Genomic DNA, 24,242 nt, shown 5'->3' on the forward strand with positions numbered 1-24,242 from the left:
AACAGTAAAAGTCTGACTGGGTTTCAAGGCAGCTATCTAGTTTTTCAGTAGCCTAGGAAGAGGGTTCAGGGAGAGACCCCTAGGAGAGAAGAGAGAAAAATCTAGGCGATAGGGTGGTGACTCCAGCCACTTGTAGCTCTGGCCTATGTCAGTGGCTGTAAAGTCACAGGCAAATAGCTTTTTCATGAATTTGTCCCTAAATGTTGGGTGCCAGATGTATCATGAATAGTAAAAACCCAGAGACAGATATTGGGGTTCAAACTGAAGATCAGAAAAGCAAAGCAGTAAACCACTAGAGAGACCTTTTACCTCTACCAAATCTTTAGACCAAAAGGGTGAAATCCTGTCTTCACAAATCCTCAGACTCCACACTCTTATGAATTCCTGTCTGTTCCCCTTCATATTCCTCTCTCCATCCAGCCATATCAATCCTGTTTCCACTTCCATAGTGCTGGGATTAAAGGTGTGTGACTCCCAAACACTGGGATTAACGGTGTGAGCCACCAATACCTGGATTTGTTTCTGGATCAATCTTGTGTAGTCCAGGGTGGCCATGAGCTCACAGACACTCATCTGCCTCTATTTCTGGAGTCCTGGGATTAAAGGTGTGTGCCACCATTTCCTGGCCTCTGGTGGTTTAACTTTGCATTCTGATATTCAGGCAAGTTTTATTTATTAAAATACAAATAAAATATCACAACAAAATACCACAGGGCATTATATGTGATGAAGAGAGAAAGAAGGAGGGAGGAAGGAAAAGAGAGAGAGAGAACATGAGAACATGCAGGAGAAGAGAGCAGAACTCTGAAACCTCTTACGGCATGCACCAAAGAAAATATGGAAGTGAGAAAGTCCTATGCATGGCTTTGGCTAACAGAAAAAGGGAAAAATTGTTGAATCCATGGGCACAGCGCTCAATTCTGCAGAAGACAATTTTAAGATGGGAGGTCTGCAATCTGATCAGTAAACATACTAGAAAGGGGGCACTCTGTTCCTCTAGCATGTTCATTGGTGGTCTGGTGGGAAATCTTCAAAGAGGTCTTGCAGTCAAACCTTTTGGTCATCAAGAAAAGCCCCAGAGTTTTTCATCGGCTCTAAGGTCTTCCCTTTGCACTGGCGATCCAAGTAAGAATCCTTGGAGTCAATGCAGAAACAAGAAACTGACTTGTATGCAGATTCATTTACACAGTTGGCAAACTTGACAGAACTGCAGGGGAAACAGTTCTGTAAGGTAGAGAAAACAAAGATAGCATTAAAACAAAAATATTGTAGGCTGCTGTTTTGTCTTGTTGACCACGTCCTTTGCTTTACAGAAGCTTTTTCAGTTTAAGGAGGTCCCATTTATTAATTGTTTCTCTCCGTGTTTGTGCTGCTGGGGTTATATTTAGGAAGTGGTCTCCGGTGCCGGTGCATTCAAGTATACTTTGCACTTTCTCTTCTATAAGGTTCAGTGTGGCTGGTTTTATGATGAGGTCTTTGATCAAACCACTTTTGAATATATATCCAAAGATGCTCAATCGTGCCACAAGGACATGTGCTTAACTATGTTCGTTGCAGCTTTGTTTGTCATAGCCAGAACCTGAAAACAACCTAAATGCCCCTCGACCGAAGAATGGATGAGGAAAATGTGGCACATTTACACAATAGAGTACTACACAGCAGAAAAAACATATTGAATTTAGCAGGAAAATAGATGGAGCTAGAAAACATTATTTTGAGTGAGGTAACCCAGATCCATAAACATAAAAAAGCAAAGAAAGTTTTTAAACATTAAGCAAAGAAAACCAGCCCATAAATCACAATCCCACAGAACATAGACTACAATGAGGACCCTAAGAGAGACATACATAGATCTAATCTACATGGGAGGTAGAAAGTAGAAAAAGACGAGATCTTTTGAGTAAATTGGGAGCATGGTGACCTTGGGGGAGGATTGAAGAAAAGGGGAGAGTCAAGGAGGGGAGCACAGAAAAATGTAGAGCTCAGTAAAAATCAATAAAAAATGACAAAAAGATAAAAAAATAAAATATTGACATAAATTCTAATGAATCTAAGTTGATTTTCGTGATGTTTGATGAATTGAACCAAAATATATTACTACTCCACTTAGAGTCGGAAATAATATTAATCATAACGTCACAAATGAATTTATTAGAAGGCTTGCAGCTTTTCAATAGGCCCACTTGCCCCTCTTCCCAAGTGTCTATATAAACATCAGTTCCCACAGGGAAGTTAGCCAAACACTTAGGTTGCTCAGTCTTCTGTGTCTGATGGTAAATGATCAAATCAAGAACTCAGTTTAAAGTTCATCATTTTAATTTGCTGTATAGTACCCTAAGTTTCATGACTTTTTGCATTCACCAGGTGCTAGATTTCTCAAGGAATGCAGTGGTGCCACCTCATCTTTGATATTAATACCACTCTTTACTCATTCATAATTGGCAAAGCATCCTTTATTTTTAACATCAGTGAAACTGTTTGACTAAAACAAAAGGAAAAGGAGTAAATTAATACAGATGGGAAAATAAATTTGGACAGAATGAATCCTTGGAGAGAAGACCCCAAGATATGAATGCCCAAGACGCTGCTGGGGAAGTATGAGAGGATTTACCCTGATTTCCGCTGTCAGAATAAAGTGAGTGCTCTTGAGAGTAATGCTGTATTTATAGATAAGTTCTTATCTCCACTCTAAAGTATGAGAGTATTCACCCTGATTTCCGCTGTCAGAATAAAGTGAATGCTCCTGAGAGTAATGCTGTATTTATAGATAAGTTCTTATTTCCACTCTAAAGTATGAACAGCAGCTTAGACTAAAGGGTGAATGTAATACTGACAGAAATTTCCTTTTGTTCCCCTCCTCTTTCTATTTCTCCCCTTCTCTCTCTCCCTCTTCTTCTCTCACTCCTTTCCTTTCTTTATTAGAGAAGTTGTCATATAGCCGAAGCTTTTCTGAAAATCACTATGTAGCCCAGGTAAACTCTTTGAGCTCTTGATCTTCTACTTCCTGAGATTTTGGCTTACGGAGAATGTGCCTTCCCATGGACTATTAGAATTATTTTATTTCTGAGAAAAGGAAGTTTAGACCACATCATTGGGTGAGTAAGGGTAACTTGGGGCTAGAGTTGGCTATAGTTTGTGAAAATTATACCATAAACTGAGTAGGCTCAACTTAAGAGTCACTATCTAGAAGTCTTTTATTTTCCTAATTTGTTTATAGATTTTTTTTTTTTTGGCATGCGTATGTGCCAGGGGAGAATGTTCAGATCTCAGAGTAGGTTGTGTGACTAAGCAGATGATATGTTGTAAATATATGTTGTAAATATATGTGTGACTTTAGTGTATCTCGTGGTAGATGTGGGCATGTGTGTGCATGTAATGATGAAAGAGGAGATAAGGGGAAGGGTGAGAGAAAAGACTTAGAAGATTAATCTTTTTTTTCTGTTAATATCAGTGCTCTTCAGAGGAGCAGGTTGTATTTCAGCGTTATTAACAAGTTAGGTTGTATCTGGTGTTAAATAAACACACAAATCTGTAGGAGTGTTTTCAGTGAAAGTAATTTGTGAACTACAGTACATTATTTCATGTGTGTAAATCCAAGTCCTTGACCACCTGTATAGTGACATTTTATTTGTATTTTAATAAATTAAGCTTGCCTGGAGATCTTAGCACAAAACAGTCACACTAGTCAGTCACACAGGCCAAGCAGTGGTGGCACACAGCTTTAATTCCAGCAGCCACACTAGTTAGTCATAGAGGTTGGACAGTGGTGGTGCACATCTTTAATCCCAGCACTGGAGAGGAATATAAGGCAGAATGAGACAGGAACTCACTCTCTTTCATTCTGAAGATTTCACAGAGGTAAGAGTTGTCTAGTGGTTTGTCTGCTTTGCTTTTCTGATCTTTCAGGTTGTACCCCAAAATCTGTCTCTGGGTTTTTATTAATCATGCTACACACGTATGTCAGTTAGTATGTCCTCTGCTCTGTTCATGATTCTTGAAATTCCCCACCATCAACATTTACATTTAGAACATTTCTCCTATATATGTGTCTGTGGCAGCATCTCCTTGCTGTCTGTGTTGACTCACTGGTCATGTAATGAAATTTTCATACTGCTTCTGATGCTGACTAATTCAAACAGGTTATGCCAGACAACAAAATGCCAAAACAAATGCCGCTCCCTTGCTAAAGCCATTTACTGAATTCAGGACACAAATTCCTCATGTTCTGGTGTGTTGTTTTCACAAACTCTGATGTTAAGTTTAGCATCACAGTTAGGGGAATCTTGTTGATAAAGTATAGATACAAACTGTTATAAAAGGGAAACATGACCTCATGAGGTTTGCCAACGAACACTGAATAGGCAATATTAAGCCATTAGTTAACCCAGTAAATGCACAGAGGGCAGGTAAAATGATGGATATTGTTTTGGATGCTAGGGTTACAGTAGTGATGAAAGAGAGGACAATTTTGTTTCTTTCTAGAAATTGCATTTAAGTTGAAGTTGTAAGATGTAATATCAAATTAAGAAACATCCTATTGATAACAACAGAGCAGGAAAGGGCGACAATTGTGTGTGTGTGTGTGTGTGTGTGTGTGTGTGTGTGTGTGTTCACATGAGGTAGTTGTAAAAGCACAGTTTAAGATGAAGACCTGGAAGAGATGAGGGAATTATCCTTGCAGATTTATCAAGTGTAAGAATATTCACACCAGTGGAGAACTGGTGTGGACTTGGAGGTCAGCTAGGTTGAGACAGGAAGTTGAAGAGCAGACAAAGATGCACAAATAAAGAGGGGAAGGTGGTGACTAGGTCACCACAGTGAGTTTGACACAAATGGAAATAATATCATTCTAAGACTCCACATGTATTTTATATTTATTAGTAAGTGCATTAGGAATATTGTTTACTCTAATCGTCACTTATGACAGCAATTAGTGGCTAAAAAGGATTTACTAATTTAATTATGCCCAATTTTTGTATGGTGGAAGAATTACAAAAAATTGAAAGAATATATTATAATTAAGAAAATCTCCAATGATATTATGCCATGATGAAGGAGACAAACATGAATCTATACCTATAAGAATAATTAACTGTAGAATTGGTGAAATTTCTACTTTATACCTTTTGGTTTATTGCTCTTGAGAGAAAGAGGTGTGCAGAAATAATCTCTGTTTCATCGACTGCAAAATATAGACCATGACTCACTTCAAATCTCAATGTTCTTGAATGAAATAAGTGAACTATAAATTGTGTATCCTCAGCCCCCATTTCTATTTTACCATTTTAGTCAGGTACAACTTCTTCCTGTTTTTAAAGAAATTATTATATTTATATTTTGAATAAATTGCATGTTAATATTTAACAAAATAAAAGAATGTTCTAAAAGGCGTGCATTCCCTGTACCTTTGTCCACTCACCCTCCAGGCCTTTCCCCAAAGATCATGATGGTTAATGGTTTCTTCTGGTATGTTCAGAGGGACTGACTATCCACAAATAAAGATTCAGTGAGAAATATCTGCACCTTAATCACCTTGTACTGAATTTTGACCTTTGTCAATCAGCAAATCATCCTGAAATTCAGAATGTATGTCCCTATGTGTGTATCTGTATGCATATATGTGTGGATGTACATACTTACGTTTTATGAGTTTATCCAGTAGTTAAGCTTTATTTTTGAGCATGTTCATATATATATTTAAATTCTACATACTATTTCCTTTTATAAATGTAATAATTTCATCATAGTTTTGGGTATTTAGAATCTTTCCATTCACTTGTGTTTAAAATGGTCACGTGAACACAATGGTATGGTACATGATTTTCAACATGTTGAGAGACACGTGCAAGTAAAGTGTAATAATAATGCATTTGATTAAAAAATTCAATTCTGATAGAATTGAAAATTTATCTTCACATAAATAGTACAAAATTTCACCATGACAGATTCCTATTTAAATATCCTCAAAAATACAATTTGTTTGTAAATACTTTGATGTTGTAAAACATATGAACGACAATCCTAACTGTAATCTTTGTAACATGCAGTTATGACTTTAAATAACACAGAAATGCTGTGTTCCCATACTCCATTCTTCCGGAGGTAACAAAGTATAACAGAGGACTGCAGCCAGGTTATTGAGCCGCTGCAGTTCCAGTCCAGTGATCAACCAGCTGTCCTTGTACTCACCCATCGTGTGTTTGTGTTTGCTCCTTCCTCATTTCACTGTGTGTCCCCATAGCTAACACGAGTGTCTTCACCACGGGGACCAGCCAGTATTCCTTTTATGTTCACAGCTGCACATCTGCCCCTTTGTACACCTCATTCTACCAAGTTGGGAACTACTTATCCATTCTCAGTTTCTAGATATTACCTACTTAAAAGCGGTTTAGTTAGGGTTAGGGTTTTACTATGCAGCCCATACTGGACTGGGACTTATGGTAGTTCCCCTTCCTGCTTCAGGCTCTCAAGTGCTGGGACAGCATTATGAGGCACTGCATCCAGTTTGTTCATTCCCATTGTTGCAGAATTGTTTTCTCTGGTATATAAAATTTGCTTTGCTATTCACGGATTGAAGGACTTCTGTTCTACTCTGAATTCCTGGTTTTGATAAATGAATATTCTATAAACAACATGTAAGATTTTATGTGAAAATATTATACATTTTCATTCATTCATTCATTTATTTACTTTCAATACAGTGTTTTCTCATTCCACACAACCATCCCCGCTCCCTCCCCCCACCACTAGCTCTTCCCCCCCACCCCACCCTTCCCCCCACACCCCGCCTTGCACTCTCCAGAAAGGGCAAGGCTCTCTATGGAGAGCCAACAAAGCCTAAGACAACACTTAGAGGCCGGACCCAGTCCCCCTCCCCATATCTAGGCTGAGCATTTCATTTTACCGAGGAAAAGGCTAAAGTTTCGAAGGACTACAGTGCAACTGTGGCTGTAAATTCTTTTTTTTTCCATGACGTTGTGTTTGTTGATACTTGATTGATTGGTTTTCTATTTTCTTAACATTGATCATATCTGCAAACAGACTGTCTTTTAAGTTGGTAACATATATCTTATGGCATTCATTTTTACAGTCTTTAAAAATAAGTTTTATCTTTATTGATTTTTCTGCTATACATTTTTATTGTAAAATTCCTGGTATTTTTTATTATTATTTATGCCTTATTTTCTTCAGGTTCAAGTTTCAAAAAACTATTTGAATAGTTCAGCTTTCTGAAATAAAAACAAACAAGCAACAAAACAAAAAACCCTCCAAACTTTAAAAAAGACTCAGTCTATGCTTGACTTAGTAAATGTTTAGTGTGCCCTAGTGATATCATGACTTCTATTATTTTTGAGTTCAGTGCTTTACATGTGTTAAACAAACGTGGAAGCTGTGTCAGCTCTTCATAGCCTCAGATATGATTAAATAACCTTGGCTGGTTATTTAATCAGTGTATAGAGAGGTATGTTATAACATCTCCTGATTGTAGGTTTGACTACTTATTCTTTATTCTTTTAGCATTTAAAGCTACTTACTGGGAGTTTGTATTGTATTCTGATATTCTGGGCACTAATTATCAGAGACTCTTCCCGTGGATGGGAGTGGAAAGTGGGCCATAGTCTTTCCCCAACTCAGTCCAAGGGCTCCACCTTCTGTTGAGCCTGTGCGATTGTTTTCTTTCTCAAAGGGCAGTTTCCTTTGTTCTTAATTTACTACACCTTCAGTGTTCATGTTGTACTTTGTCTTCTTCCTGATAGCTCCCCTTCTCTCAAGATAATCTCACTGAAGGTGGGGTGTTGTCATACTGCTGGAATCGCTTAGTATTTAAGGTTTTCTCAGCCACACTCAGAGCCCTACGGCTGTGCTGCAATCCTGTGATGCAGACTGCCCTACTTTTCCTTTACTTACGAGATATTTGAGGTTAGTGGGCTCCCCTTCCTCTCTTTCTACCTATAACTCTTGTCACCTGGTCCCTTTCTATTTCTCTCTCCTTCCCTCTTTTGAAACATGGTCTCACACTGTAGCCCAGACTGGCCTCAAACTCACAATCTTCCTTTTATCTCACCAAAGATTTAGGTGGTCAGGGAGGATGTAGAAATCCCTTGTCAGTGTTTGAGTTTCAGGAGAAGTGGGGAAATTCTCACTAGGCCGTGTCTTTAGGATTACCAGAACCTAAATCAGAAGATAAACAACTACTCTCGTAGTCTTTGTGCCTTCAATAGGTTCAAACCTTGATTTTCATGCTGTGTAGAAGGTTATGGTTAGATCCTGCAAAAAGTGTCCTTATCTATATCTGGTTTAGTCCTGACATGCTTCTCTTATAAGTCAGAAACAATTTTACAGGTTCAGATTTGTCATATAAAAGGATTTCTGACTTTGTTGTAAGTAAATGAGCCATGACTCCCAAATGTTTTTCACAGCAGCTCACCCTAGGTTCCTCTATAGAGTCTGCTTGTTTTTCTCTTAGTCCCTAAGTAATAGTTTAAATTAAGAAAATACAACACATTGCTTTCTGTATATTTTCTCTTAGTGATGGAGAATGCCACTTCGGTGGATGGGTTCCTCTTGCTTGGTCTGACCAGTGCCCACGAGCTGCAGCCCATCTTTTTTATAATGTTCTTAACAATTTACTTGCTGAATTTGGTTGGAAATGGAGTGATATTAATGATCATCACTTTGGAGAGAAGACTCCACTCCCCTATGTACTTCTTTCTAGGAAACCTTTCCTGCCTGGATATCTGTTACTCTTCAGTGACTCTCCCCAAGGTTCTCATCAACCTCCTCTCCAGGCACAGAACCATATCTTTCCTCGGCTGCATCGCCCAGCTACACTTCTTCCACTTTCTGGGAAGCACGGAGGCCATCTTGCTGGCTGTGATGGCCTTCGACCGTTTTGTGGCTATCTGCAGCCCACTCCGCTACACTGCCATCATGAATCCCCAGCTGTGCATCCTGTTGGCAGCTATGGCCTGGGTCACCAGCTTCTTCTATGCTCTGATGCATTCTGTCATGACTGCTCACTTGAACTTCTGCCACTCTCACAAACTCAGTCACTTCTTCTGTGACGTAAAGCCCCTCTTAGAGGTGGCCTGTGGCAACACAGTGCTCAATCAGAGGCTCCTTTCTGTGGTCACAGGCAGCATATCCATGGGGGCCTTCCTCCTTACACTCCTCTCCTATTTCTACATCATTGCCTTTCTTCTTTTCAAGAACCAGTCCTGCAGAGCGCTACAAAAGGCTCTGTCAACGTGCACCTCCCACTTTATGGTGGTTTGTCTTTTCTATGGACCTGTTGGCTTCACATACATCCGCCCTGCCACAGCATCAGCCATGAGTGAGGATCGGGTGGTGGCCATCATCTATAGTGCAGTCACTCCAGTGCTGAACCCCCTCATCTATACCCTTAGGAACAAAGAGGTGATGTTGGCTCTGAAGAAGATCTTTGGGAAAAAGTTGTTTAAAGACCACCAGCTACATGGAGGACATCAATGAGAGTCATATCTTATGTACATGAAGGCATTTCTCTATAATAGATGGTGAGTTAACTATTCCCCCCTCTCTCAGGGGTTTTGAGTATTTCACACAAAATACGAAGTTCAAATCACATGGAAATAAGGAGAAATAATTCTATAGTATTTTAAAATATGAATTTCAGTGTGTCAAGGGGTTTCACACTATCCACGGCACTATGCCTGGGTAATTAAGTGATGTGGAAATCTAAAAGAAGGTAGGAGGGAGTAAGAGAGATGTGACAAGGTTCTTGATATTTATTAGATAACTTTTCTGGTCTGTGCCCTGCATTCCTGGAAGAAAGCTGCAAAAACCTTAAGTGTCTTAGTAACTCATGGGACATCTGGCTCTCGCCTGAGTTTATATTCACAATAGATTTATGGTAGGCGCCAAATAAACCTTAAATGGGAGGTTGGTTATGACAAAAAGATTATATGATTAGAAATCTCAGGATTTGGTGGCAATAGTTTGATTCTTTAGTGAGGAAGGCTAGAGAATAAGTTCAGCTATGAGGCCAAAATGAAAAAAAAAAATAAAGCCATGTAAGGAAGTCTTAGTAGAAACTCAATACCAAGGTGAGGTCCACATGTTTGCACATCAGTGTTCAGAAGGGTTGTAGCCTGTGAGAACCTCACAGGACTTCCCCTTTGTCCTTTCCCCAAGCTCTCAGTGTGTCCTGTCTGTGATAAATGAAAATCATGAGCATAGCATTTTCCTGAGTTCCGTGAGTCTTCCCTGAAACAAAGGGAAACTATTCAACTGCAGGAAGGAAGAAATCTATCATCACAACACAGACAAAGCTGGAGATCAATGTTAGAGACATATGCCAAGCACACAAAGACAGCAGGGTGGTACTTTAAGAATGGATTTACTTGTGGGTAGAGGCATCTCCTACTTTTCTCCCTTAAGGGTTAATCCAGTGGGGCTGGTTAAGAACCTGGCTAGGGACCAGCTCTAGGAAGTTGTTTCCCTTTAAGACAATGTGCTTTTCCTTCTCAGAATTCTTGCCCACCAGTGAAGTCCCTAGAGCTTAGCCTACCTCTCCTCGAGATTGGGCTGGATCTGCCCACCTTTCTGACTCCCGATTCAGAAAGGTGTAACTATTTCTTTTTTCTCTTTATTTGCTTTCTTTTGGATGTTGGCTAGAACCTAAGCATGCTTTTAAACTCTGTAACTAACTATGAAATTTGTACTGTCTTATCTCAAGTAACACGGCTTTTGCTTCTTCACTTCTTCATCCGCTTCCCCCTTTCTTCCTTCCTGGCTGTTGTGAGATTTTCAGGCTGCCTGTCCTGGGGTTTCTTTTTAAGCATTAATAAAGTTCCCTCTAGCTTCCATTTGAGTTTTTTTTCTTTACTTCCAGCTTTAGTTTGTATCTGTTTTTAAATTTGCTTAATAATGGGACTTGGAACCCCAAAGAGGGGACTCTGGCTTCCCAGGTATCACCTGATGGCTCTGCTGGGGCTCTTCAAGACTTCTGGTAACACTTCTTTCCTGCCTTTTAACTCTTCAATCGGCAGAGAAAATGAACCCATTCCTGTACCCCTAGACAGCAACAAAGTTGGATATGGAACCTAAGCAGAGCTTGTAGAAGTTGTGACTAGAATAAAAGGAAAGTATTGGTGAAAGCAGGATGGATCGGTGTTGATCAGGGACTAAATTAGGTAAGATCAGAAAGTTCTGATGTGCTTTGCCCAGGTGGGTGACTGTAGACAACTATGTGCTGTACTTTTCATAAAACTAAAGATGAAGGGTACTGCTCTCTGGAGGACCAGCCTCCAGCAGCACTGGACTTTGACAGGCATCCACGGAGTTGGTGAGGCTAAACTTTGCTATCTGGGGGAGGGGGAGTAGGGAAAAAGGCACCCACAAACTCTCTTGATTGACTTCTTTATTTTCTTTCTTTATTCTCTCTCTCTCTTTTCTCATGTTGTTTTACAGCTTTTATACCCCAACAGAATCTTCCAGGCAGCACAAAAATCAAAACAGTTGCATTTCATTTTTCAAGTGAATGACTATAGGTAAAAACATGTTTTTTATCTTCCCCACATGATTAAAAAATGTCATTCCCATAACCCACATACAATATATCTAGACAAGAAGCAACCAAGAGGCATTGTTCTCAGTCAACTTTTTTTGTTGTTGTCAGACTGCAAATTGTGTGTTTTTTTTTTAAAAAAGAATCAATTACTTAATTGTAAAAGGTGATCTTATAAGAAATTTTGAGGGAGTTACAAAATGAACTTTTATATGTAAAAGACAGATGAATGCTAGTTCTCAGGGTGCACACCCATTTACCAATAAGAGAACGCTGAGGTCAGGAATTCGTGCAAAAAAATTAATCCTCACCTTTGTTTTTTAACCAGGTTTAGCAAGAGAAGCTAGTAACAATTAGGCTGTTTCGTATTTTTGACCCTAACCTAGTGAGACAAACAGCCCAGCTATGTGTCTTTGTGAACCTTAGATTGTTTTCTGGGGTTATTTATTTTAAAACTACCAGCAAGACATCTGGTCGAACCTGAAGTTATTTTGAGGATTTGTTTTAGCTAATTGTACATGACCAGCTCTTTTCAGCATTAAGAGAATTAGAGACAGCCGGGCTCTTGTACTCAGGAGCTTTCCTTTTAATTATTAGCCTGAGCAGCTTCTAAAGTGGGGGTTCATGAGTCTTAACTATGAAACATATTCTTGTATTAACTTTTATTCATCAAAACGCTGTATAGGCTATCATTATTATTATTATCAAATTGGACAGTACAGCTAAGGCGGGGGTCATCTTCTTGACAATCCCACAGGTAAAAATGCCCAGTAGAACAGCTATAAGGTAAAGACACTATATCGCAGGCAGTGGAGATCTCCTTATGTCTACTCACATAATGCTAGATACCAGAGAAAGAGATCTGCAGCAGATATATAAAAGCACAACAGAAGCAAAAGATATTCCAGGTTCTGCAGTCCTGTGGCCTTGCCTAAACAAGACTGGCCCAACAGAGGGTTCCCTTCTTGTGGGCTGACACCTGGAACTTCAACTGCAACTCTAGCATGGCCAATGGCAGAAGGGATTCTTAGGGTTAGCAACAGCAAGAAGAGGGTGAGGGACTGAAGATAGTCAGGAGACTCCCTGGATGTCAGGCTCTTCTTGGGCCACCCTATCCTTCTCTACTCAGAAGAGGTAGACAGAGAGCCATGAATGCAGGAGTTAGAGCATGAAGGAAGACCCAAGCCTGGTGAAAAGGAGATAACTGTTTCCTAAGCAATTGAGGATTCAAAGACCCCCAAATATTTTACCCCAAGATAAAATCAACATCAGCTAGCTGGTAGCTACCTGGCCTCACAGCCTCCCTCTATACAGCTAAAGCCTTAAGATTTAAAGCAAAGAGAAGATAAAAAACATTCAGGTATCCACCTCCAGGAATTTCTTGTTATTGGTGTTTTTATTTCTCTTTGTTTTATGAGATATTAGGGGTGGGACACAGGGGCATGCAAGACAAATGACATCAAGTCACAAGACAGCACAGAAGGCTTACAAGGAGGTGTCTATCAAGGCAGCATGTGATCAGTGTACTATATACAAGAGTATGTGTCCTTCCCCACAGATACATAAACCGGTAATGGGTGCTCAGGTAGAGAGAGGTGCTTTTTAAGAGATGTAGCCACTCATATGTTATTCACACTCTTGTAGGCAGGCCTTTATATATGCTCCTATCAGCAACACTAATTAAACTTCTTGGTTTGCCAAATTAGATTTTGGGGGAATAAGTTGTTTGGTCTGTTATTAGTACCTTATCTTAAGAGATCAAGTATTCATTTTTTTTCTCATCATTCTGGGAAGTTAACGCAGCATGCAAAGATGAGTTTGAGAGGAGATGTTGTATTAGTATAGATTAAAGTATCTTATTATAATTTAATTAACAAGTAAAATTGTATATATTTCTTATGTGTAGCATGATGTTTTTATGTAAATGCACAGTGGAATGATTAAGAAAACTGACTAATATGTATATGACTTTGTGCCTTAGCAATACCACCAAGCTGTAAATAATTTTTGAGGAGTACATTTAATATCTATTCTCTTAGAAACTTTAAAGTATACAATCAATTGTTGTAAGACTAGAGTTACTCTGTTGTACAAAATATCTCCCAAGTCTGCCATTTAATAAAATCTCTTCTTTTTAAAATTTACTTATTTATTTATAAAAATTTCCACTTCCTCCCCTCCTCCCAACACCCTCCCACTCCCCCCACTCCCTCTTCTCCTCCCTCTCCAGTCCTAAAAGCAGTCAGGGTTTCCTGCCCTGTGGGAAGTTCAAGTTCCTCCCCCCTCCCTCCAGGTCTAGGAAGCTGAGCATCCAAACAGACTAGGATCCCAAAAAGGCAGTACATGCAGACGAAACAAGACCCAGTGCCATTGTCAATGGCTTCTCAGTCAGCCCCCATGTCAGCCACATTCAGAGAATCTGGTTTGATCACATGCTCGTTCAATCCCAGTCCAGCTGGCCTTGGTGAGCTCTAATTAGATCAGTCCCCTTGTATCAGTGGGTGAACACACCCCTCGTGGTCCTGACTTCCTTGTTCATGTTCTTCCTCCTTCTGCTCCTCATTTGGACCTTGGGGGCTCAGTCCAGTGCTCCAATGTGGGTCTCTGTCTCTATCTCCATCCATCGTCGGATGAAGGTTCCCTCTGATCCTGCCTTCCTTGCTCACGTTCTCCCTCCTTCTGCTTCTCATTTGGACCTATGGTATGGGAGAATTTTATTCTGTCACTCATGTATTTTAATAAAACGCTGATTGGCCAGGCAGGAAGTATAGGCGGATCAACCAGACAGGAAGTAGAGGCGGGGCAATGAGAATAGGAAAAGGCTAGGGAGGAGAAAGCTCCCTCTGCGACTCCTGCACAGACCACCAAAGAGGCAGCATGTAACTTGCCCAGCTGAAAAAGGTACCAAGCCATATGGCTAACGTAGATAAGGATAATGGGGTAATATATGTCATAAGAACTGATAAGTAGCCTGACCTAATGGGCCAATCAGCTTTATAACTTATAGAGATCTCTGTGTGATTAATTTTCTCTGGGACTTGCCGGTTGTGGGGTACCTGGGTGGGACAGAAGCCCCAACAAGCCGGCTTTCATGTAACAGACCTAGGGAGTTAAGTCCAGTGTTCCAATATGTGTCTCTATCTCTATCTCCATCCATCGCCAGATGAAGGTTCTCTCTGGATAGAACTCCTCAGCACTGAAATAGGGACAGCTGGTATTCCAAGGACACAGGAGACAAAAGGGCGACAGTGGGAGCAAGGAAGAGACTCGTGGAACACCGAAGACCCTGCCGCAGAAGCTCTAAAATCTCTTCTTACCAATATCTCTCCAATGCATTACCTTCCCTGCCTAGGCCCCTGTCCATATTCTGGGTTCTAGTCCCTGAACAAATTGGGCATGGTGGAAGAACCTTTAACCCATCAGCTCAGCATCTCCTCTACTGATGCTCTTGTCACATACACCCTTCCAGGATCCTTATCCTCAGCTGAAGGTAATTCCATCTTTGTCATCACATTTTCATAATTTTAATGTATTTTTTACTCTTCTTTCCTTTTTAACCTTCTGGATTTGGTCTGGTCACAGAAGCCATCAGGCTTGTCTTTGAAATGCATAGACCGTGCCATCGTTTTCATTGTCTCAACTGTTCACCAACAGTTCCTGGAATCAATGTCACCAGTTGTCATCGGGAAGACCGAAGAGTTTCCTATGCTGCTACCAAAGTCTTGCCAATCTTGTCTGTTTTAATTCCATTCTCATCTGCAAAGCTGGAGTGCCCTTGCAAAATAGCCACATATATTCTGTTTGTTTCAAGCTGCCTCACCACACTAATCATCCTCTGGCCTGTTTTAGACCTACAAGACCAGCTGCGCCTCTCATCCACTCTCAGTGACTGCTCATCAGTCCTAGATCCTGTATCTCTCTAGAACACAGCTGAGAGCCTCCCCTGAGGGCACTGATCCACTCTCGTGATTACTCATCAATCCTAGATCCTGTATCCCTCTAGATCACGCTGAGATCCTCCCCTGAGGGCACTGAAGGATCCCCTTGCTTTGAAAATATGTCCTGAAGACATTCTTATAAATATTTTTTATATTTTCTTTATATTTGTCCTTACAGCCAACCTTCCCAATGAAGTGTACGCTGAGAACTCTAGTAAAACAGCCATCTTCCCTGAACCCACACTTACATCTGGATATCCTTCCCTGTAACATTTGTCACCCCAAAATGTGATTGCCAGCCTCATTTATTACTCCAGAGTGTGTCCCATGTGCCTCTTCCCACTAAACACATGCCCCACAAGACTGGTATACAAGCCTGGTATTTCAGTTCTTTGTTTTATCATATATGTTAAAATTTTATCTCATGTGAACAATCTTCAAGGAATGTCATCTAGATTAGTGATCACTATAGAGACACTCCCACTTCTGCAGGCACGATCTTTCCTGATTGCGACTTAGGCCAGCCCTACTCTGTGGCCCCTGCAGCACAAGAGCCGCACCCTGAGCTTAGAGACACATGAGCTTCCTCAGAAGTGTGGTTCTCTTTCTCTTCCTTCTGTCTGTTCTTTCTAAAGCAGTCTTCACATTCCATAGTTCATGCATAACTTCTTACTTCAAAGTGTATAACCCATCTAGACACTTAGGAGGTTGGGGCAGGAGGACTGGGAGTGCAAGGCCAGCCTGAGGCAATATGCTCACAATGGCTGGGAGCATATTGCACAGGAGAGCATTGGCTAGCACAAGTGGTGGTAGAATAAAGATGCTTGACCTATGGATCTGGCTTTACATCCATCTAAAAATTTAAACTAGCCAGGAGGTGGTGGCATGTACCTTTAATCCCAGCACTCGGAGGCAAAGACAGGCAGATCTCTGTGAGTTGGAGACCAGCCTGGTCTACAAGAGCTAGTTCCAGGACAGGCTCCAATGCTACACAGAGAGACCCTGTCTCAAAAAACCAAAAAAATTAAATTAAATTAACCCCCCCACCCACACACGCAAGAGCTCAGGGCAGTAAGAGGGATGGGTGAGCAAAGAAGACAGGACTTTACTACAATTTTATGTAAGTTTATTAAATATCTCCTCTCTGATCATTTCAGAATTTGCATTCTTTAAAAAGATTTCAGAAGAGATGGGTAATTCAATCCATGAAACAATGCCGTAGGAAGGAAAGAGTTAAAGAATCCTGAAAACGCACTACTACCTGCTTTTAGGAGCTTCCCAGGGTCTTTGGGGACAATGATAGACAAAACACCGCATTTCTGCCACATGCACACAAATAAAAGGTGAGAACACATGATGGAGTCTGAGGGCCGAATTTAGGCCAGAGCAGACAGAGCTGTTTCTGCAAGGCCCAGGTATTTCTGAGTTCATGTGACTGCAGGTCTTGGTGGAACAACATTATACTCAAGGTCAAAGACAGAGGAGGTAAGATGACCTGGTTGAGGATGACTACACCCAAATCCACAGAAGGCAGAGCCGTGACCATGCCTAGTCACGTTCTATAGCCCTACTCAGCACATCAGACACACAGGTCTTGGATGTTTTCAGATTTTATTCCTTGTCAAGTTTTGTGAACAGTCTGTCCTTTTAATGAACTCCCCCCCCCAACACACACCTTACATCTAGAAGTTAAAAAGCCATCCTGCACCTACAGTTCTTATTTTTTTAACAAGGTCTCACTATACAACCTCGGTGGGCCCAGAACTTGCTATATAGACTAAGTTGCTCTCAGATCCACAAATACCTTTCCACATCTGCTTTCTGAGTGCTGAAAGCACAGGGGAGTACCACCATGCCTGCCAACATCCCTGTTTTCCATAAGAAAGTAAGAAGCTGCAATCAGGGGAAGCGAAAGCTCAGTAGGAATTGGAGACTTTCCAGCTCTGCATTTGCTGGAACAGGGTGGGTGACACATCCTGTTGGGTTTGGTGCTCAGGGCTGGGCTGAGCTCCTTACTTTTTCCCACAGAACTGACAGTAGACAGATACTCGGACACAATCAGATGCCAGTTACAGAAGGAGAAGCCAGGAGTTCTTAAAATCACCACATGGAGAATAAGAGATCCAAACAAATCCTCTCTGGATCTGTATCACATACGGCGTGGGCGTGATCTTATACTATGGAAGAACATAATCAGGAAGGAATTCAGGTCAGTCACTGATTGGTGATACTTTAAATAGCCTATTACACACCCACAATGTCACCTGAGCCCCACTCCATAGACCAGGAATCTATTCTCTGTTCAATCCTCCTCCCATTTCATAACCTCTATCTTGTCAAAGTTTTGCCCCAAGAAAAATGCAATGAATCCTTGGGAAATGTCTTACCTGAGACAGAACAAAACAAGACCTGGTTAGAGTTCACAGGAGATTGGGCTAAAGGAGGGATTATCATCTGGCTCAGCTCCTCCATGCACTTCACCCTCATCATTATTACTGGCATGACCATATCTGTGGCTTCTTCTACCTGTGGGAAGAGAATGATCTATGAGGGACTAGGGAAGCAGCAGGGCTATTAAGATGTAGAAAAAAATCCTAGTCCTGACACCAGGAAATTTCGGAATTCTGACTGCAGAATCAGAGAAGACTGAAGAAGCAAGTGGAATGTTGTTCAACTGTTCTCCTGCCGTCTGCCCTCAGAGGGACCTGCTCCTCTGACCTCTGGCTCCTGGGAATCAGACCCACAATAAACATGGTGATAAATCTCTCCTGTTTTTCCATGTTATTCATGACAGAGTATCTGCACACAGGTCAAGGTTGCACATGTATGCGGTATGGACTTTAAATTCCAGTCTATGCTGAGCACAATTCTGAAAGACAACACTGATTCTAAACAAACACTAATTCTAAACATTCATTTATTTTACTTTGTGTATGTGTGGTGTTTGTGTGTGCATGTGTGAGTTAATGTGCACAATGCATGCGGAGTGCCTGTGCAGAGGACGGCATTGGATCACCTGGACCTGAAGGTAAAGAAGGTTGTGAACCTCCTGATGTGGGTGTTGAGGAACAAACCACAGACCTCTGCAAGAGCAGTAAGGACTCTTAACCAGCTCTCCAGCCTCAATACTGTACATTTTTAATTATTTAGAGCTTCATGTGTCTGAAGGAGCAGGTGAAGTCTGTGGCTGGTTGGCAAAAAAAGAAAATGTGTGCATAGAGGATGTACTGGCTGTGTGTGTGTGTGTGTGTGTGTGTGTGTGTGTGTGTGTGTGTGTGTGTGTTTTACCTTGGCATAAGTTAAAGTTAGGGTCATCTGAGAGGAGAGAACTTCAATTGTAAAAATGCTCGATAAGGTCTGGTTGTAGGGCATTTTCTTAATTAGTGATTGATAGGGGAGGGCCTAGTCCATTATGGATGGTGCCACCCCTGGGTTGACCTTAGGTGTTATAAGAAAGCTGACTGAGCAAACTAGTAAGCAGTACTTGTGAATCGTCTCTTATCTGCCCTGTTTGAGTTCTTGCCCTAAGTGCTTTCAACGATGAACTGACACATAAAAGTGAGTGGAATGAACCTTTTCCTTCACAAGTTGCTTTAGTCATAGTGTTTCATCACGGCAATAGGAACCCTAACTAAAACAGAGGATAAGAAAGATCTGTCTTCTCACCACAGGCTCTTTAGGCCCACTTATTTATATATATATCTATATATATAAATGTATGCAGAGTTGACTTCTACAACTGTAAAAGTGTGGCACAGAAGAATGGCATATAGAACAGGAATGAGAGCTCAGAGTCTATCAATCATATGAGTACTTGAAACTGAGCAGCACCACAAGGATGTAAATGTGAACATATTCTTTAGGGACAGTCGCATCAAAGAAGGAAAAGCTGCTTTTCTTATTGTTGGCATGGCCCATGGCCAGCAAGGTTAATCTATGAGGACAGAAAGGGCTGTGTGGGGAATCAGGGGACTCCAGGTCTTTGCACTCGAGTAGTGCAAACAGAACACTTCTCATTTTTATTATTAAGCAAACAAAACATGATACAGTATTTACAGTTACCTTAAGCAAATACAAGTACAGTGAGGGAATACACCTAGTATTATGTCTTATCATCTTTGACCATGTGAAAAGTGCCAAGAATATTCCTACCAGGCCTTTGCTTTTTCACAAAGATAATGTGGACATGCCAGCGCATTTCCTTCATGTCTTTCTTTGAATGGCACTCACTTATCATAGTTTATGCAATTCTTTCTAGGAGGTCACTTTGTAGGAAGAACATTCTGCATTCTCTCTGTCCCATCCATAGTTCACAGGAAGTTCACAGCTTTCTTACACAGATGATGAAATTCTCCAAAGTTTAATTGACAAGCACCAAAGCCCACCAGCTCTATGGGCTGTATCCGTGAACAGTCCCTGATCTAGCCCTGTGATATATTTTTTCACATCAAATTTAGTTATTTTAGTTTTATTTAAAATCCTCAACATTATATAAAAATATTGTGTATTTCATTAGTAAATCATTTCCAGCAATGGAGGTTCAAATTGTGTAAAGATTTTTCTAAGGGTTCTAATTCAGTTTACGTACTTGGCAAAACTGAGTCTGTGAAGAAGCATTACACTGTGGACTTTGTGAGCAAGGCACATATGTGCAAGACTGAAATATCCTCACTATGTGGAGATGCCCTTTCTGCATGACTGCATCAGTGTAAGACGCATTATCAAGACTGGTTCTTTTGGTGACTGGATATTGGTGGTACTTCACTGTGGGTTTTGATTAACTTTCACAAAAAACATATACCGTCTGCTCCACTATCTCAGACAATTGCAGGTATAATGCTCCTTGCACACAACTGACAACCAGAGGATATGCATTCACACATTTTGTTTGTCCACCTAGGTCTTTGTGAATATGATTTATCTGTTCACAATGCTACATCAATATGACTTTTACTAGTATATCTGAGTCTATACACATGCAAATGTGTATATGATTAAAAGTGGTCCCTGTTCTGACATGCTTTTATGTTTTTCATTTTTTTAGTAAGTACCTTACTAACTTAGTGTTTTTAACTAAATTAAAATCAAAGACAAAAATACTGTATTTTGGGGATTTTGAGCTTCTAAGATTTAAGTATTTGGGAACATGACATTCAGAATTATGCCTTTGGGAATAATGGGACACACCCTTTTCCAGCAAGGAGGTAGAGAAAATATTCTGGGGCTTGGATTCCCTCAGTTGGAAAGAAAACTCAGGCTGCCCCTCTTCCTACCTGACCTCTTCCTCCACATCACCACAGCAGCCAATAAAGCTCCCAGGAGAACCAGACCAACAGCAGCTGCTACGATGTGGATGAAAGGCTGGGGAGTCCTGCCTGGAAAGAAACAAAATATGTACAACCCTGATCCCAAAATTCAACCTTGATCCTGCTCAAGGTCTCCAGAAGTGCTTTCCCTGACCCCAGCTCTGCACCCAAGCTCTGTTACAAGTCCACACCCCCCTTACTCCATCTCAGGGTGAGGGGCTCAGGCAGGCCCTCATGTTGCACGTGGCATGTGTATCTCTGCTCCTCCCCAGAAGGCACCACCACAGCTGCCCACTTCTGGAAGGTTCCATCCCCTGAAGGCCTGGTCTCCACAAACTCCATTTCTTGAGTCTGTTCCTCCCCATCCCTCTGCCAGGTCAGGAAGATCTCAGCAGGGTAGAAGCTCCAGGCCCAGCACCTCAGGGTGATGTCTCCTTCAGGTCTTGGGTGATGAGTCACGTATGCCTTGGGGGGATCTGAGAGTGAAGAGTTGGAAAATTTGCACATTTACATTTTTTTCTTGGGGCTCAGTGGTATTCTTGTGACCATTTTGGGAACAGTCAGTAGAATAGAGTGGGGAGGTGTGCCATCTCACACAGCACCCTGTACTCAGGCATCTGGAATAATAGATTACTTGTTTTCAATTCTAGAATCAGGGTGAATCAGCATAGGGTAGGAGACTAGGTTACCAAGAAAAATATACTTCTCGTTCTGACTGAATGGGGCTGAGAAACTGTATCACGACAGATCTGAGCTCCAATTCATTAGGATGAGTATCTTTGCCCCTAGTACCTGTGCGCAGTAGAGTCTTATTTCCCATCTTCAGGTATTTAAGAAGCCACACCACACAAGGTCCCTGCAAGTAGACCCTCCAGAACTCAGCCTCATTTCTTCTCTCCCAGTTTCGCTTGGTGATCTCAGCTGCCATGTCTGTTGCAGTCCAGGTGCTCAGATCTTCATTCAGGGTGAGGTAATCTTGCCCATCATAGCCAAACTGACGATATGCATGAAGTAGGTGGCCATTTGGTCCAATGCAGCAGCCAGTCATCCTTTGGATGGTGTGAGAACCTGGCCCCATCCCACAAGTCAGTCCCACCCAGTTGGCCCACTCCTTTTGTCCTTCCTTCCCACCCAACCAGATTTGAACCTAAACTGAGAACCATAAAAGGCTCAGAGTCCCCCTCCCCTCCTCCCAGCTCTTCCAAGTGAAGGCTTTCTGTAGTCTAATTGCCTTAGGCTGAACTTTGGGTAACAGAGTTGTGAAAAAGGCTAGGTCACTACCTGGGCTCAAGGTCACTCACTGTTCTGGCTCTGGTTGTAGTAGCCTTGGAGGTTCTGAAAGTAAACTTGAATCTGCTGTTTTGCAGCTTTGCCAATGCGTGTCTGGTCATCCCAGTACTCCTGTCCCACTTGGTCCATCCAGGGCACCCGGGGCTCAAACCTTGAATTCACTGCCCCACCGTTGAAGTGTACGAACTCTGTGTCGTCCACATAACCAACAGTCATATAGAGGGCCTCCTCTAGGCCAGGTCTTGATATTGCGATGTCGAAATATCGCAAGGAGTGGGAACCTGGGGGAAGCAAGGGGCTGCTGTCTGGCTTGACCCTCTTTTCACGGGGACCCAGGGAAGGGGTGGAAGGGGAGCAGGAGGTGCAGGGCTCAGGGAGTGGGATAGGATAAGCAGCCCAGCTGGGAGGGTCTGGCTAGGCAGGCTTTCCAGATAGCCTCCCTGTAAAAGACTTTCCCTCAAGACCTGAACTCACCTTCAAAGGTGTGGGTCAGGGCAAGGGAAGCCCCTAACAGCAGGTGGAGAGTGCGTAGCAATGAAGTCTCCATTCTCTGGATTTGGAGAAAAACAAGTTCCTGTGGGTTCACGGTGACAATATACCCCGGAACTGCAACAGCAGTTCGCTAGGAACTTGATAGCCAATGAGAATGAGAGCTGGTGTTTAGTCATCAGTATCCATGCAGAAAGTCTTCATTTGGTTTACAAGAGAAGGAGGGAAACACCAGGGTTGTGAGTCATGCCGTTTCTGGGAGAGTCTGGAAGCCTTTGCCCAGACTCTCCGACCTGCTCCCAGTGTTCATTGTTACATTGTTTTCCCAAATATTGCTAAGGTTTCAGTGTCTCTGTACGGCTTTAGGAATTAGGGTGACTTCCTAGTTGTAGTTTGTCTCTATCAGTATTGATCACATTAGAAATAAAACCCTAAACATAATTCACTTAAGAGATTTTACTAACCTACTATAGGAGTATTGTTTTTTGAAAGATAACTAGTTTCCAAAATATACTAAAAAGAGTGGGGATTTTAAAATTACATGCTACAATTTTCATGTCTTTCACTGCTGAATTTTTATATCTACTTCTGCTTTTAAGCTGTTAGGTTGATTGAGTATATGAAAAAAAATCAGCCTGAAAACACCACATGTGGGAAATTGTTTTCAATAACGTGAATGTCCATCTTTGTTGAATGATGAAAGGACACCAGCATTAGCATCTTCCAAGATGCTTGCAATGCAGAGTCTGAAACACTACCATGCCAGCAAAGATGGTGGTTCACAGACACCTGGATTCTGAGACAGAATGGGAGGTGTGCATGAACAGTGTGGAAATGTATGGGGGGGGGCAGTGAAAAGGAGACAGAAAGGAAGTGAAATCCAGACACACTGACCCTTAGATCTGTAACAGAAAATAGTCTATCCTGACACTAGGCACTGGGCAATGACAGCAGAGAAAGGCAAGGGCATCCCTTGGAAGGACTGTGAGTGAAAGGGAAAAGGAAAATGTTGCTAAACTTCACATGTACAACATTTGGGACTCTGCAAAATTATGATTTAAGATATGGGCAGCAAACAGACACTGGCAAGGGACCTTCTTCAACTTCTAGCATGGTCACAGGTAGCCTGATGGGAATCATTTTCAAAGATTATAAAATCAAGCCTTTTGGCCATCAAGAGCAGAAGCCCATGCATTTTTATGTCTTGAAACCATAAATGCCTACCCTCTTCAGCCAATAAACAAGTGAGTACTGCTCCCCCTCCCCCAAGAAGCATTGTATTCACTGATTCGGACACAGATTCACAGACACAAGTCAGGGGGAGTACACATTGCTGCAGTTGAAGCTAAGGATGTGGCCATGTGGGAAAGGCTGTGATACCCCTGAGAAAAAAACTATTAGCTGTATTTGAAGAGTGATGCTGGCAGCATTAGGCAGGCAAACTCAGTGCCGACGCCTGTGAGCCAGGAGAGATTACCTCTGCTTCATTGCTTTTCGTACTCTCAGAGTCTTAGAAACTATTTGGTGGAAACTTACCACTGTTGGGAAATTTCCCATGCCACACTCTTACTGGCATGTTCCTGTTAGTATGTGGGGGTGGAGAGCAGGTGAGTCATGAGAGAAGGGGGAGAGTGACATGTGAAATTATCTCTGTGCTGAAGGAGACTCTGG

The 24,242-nt window shown here is 41.6% G+C and overlaps 2 protein-coding genes across 8 annotated transcripts; one reads left to right on the forward strand and one right to left on the reverse strand.

Moving 5' to 3' along the window:
• Positions 1-249: 249 nt before the first annotated feature.
• LOC125408237 (saoe class I histocompatibility antigen, A alpha chain-like) lies at positions 250-22,709 on the reverse strand. Of its 7 annotated transcripts, none has more exons than XM_048446367.3 (7): positions 22,557-22,709; positions 22,094-22,363; positions 21,585-21,860; positions 20,993-21,268; positions 20,760-20,861; positions 17,874-18,012; positions 250-1,224 (listed from the first exon to the last, which is right to left on the reverse strand). In XM_048446367.3, exons 1-6 carry the CDS (start codon positions 22,627-22,629, stop codon positions 17,900-17,902), a joined length of 1,110 nt encoding a protein of 369 aa, XP_048302324.3. In that variant the 5' UTR covers positions 22,630-22,709; the 3' UTR covers positions 250-1,224; positions 17,874-17,899. The 7 variants fall into 7 exon arrangements, with proteins under 7 accessions (XP_048302324.3, XP_048302319.3, XP_048302329.3 ...); XM_048446362.3 differs by lacking the exon at positions 250-1,224 and adding an exon at positions 16,591-17,663; XM_048446372.3 differs by lacking the exon at positions 250-1,224 and adding an exon at positions 16,591-17,663 and having other exon boundaries at positions 22,094-22,270; positions 22,557-22,704.
• Or12d3 (olfactory receptor family 12 subfamily D member 3) lies at positions 8,533-9,492 on the forward strand. Its single transcript, XM_048446391.3, has one exon. It carries the CDS (start codon positions 8,533-8,535, stop codon positions 9,490-9,492), a length of 960 nt encoding a protein of 319 aa, XP_048302348.2.
• Positions 22,710-24,242: the final 1,533 nt, after the last annotated feature.

The sequence above is a fragment of the Myodes glareolus genome, chromosome 18, assembly GCF_982192425.1.
Source record: "Myodes glareolus chromosome 18, mMyoGla1.1, whole genome shotgun sequence".
In the NCBI taxonomy this organism is placed as follows: Eukaryota; Metazoa; Chordata; class Mammalia; order Rodentia; family Cricetidae; genus Myodes; species Myodes glareolus.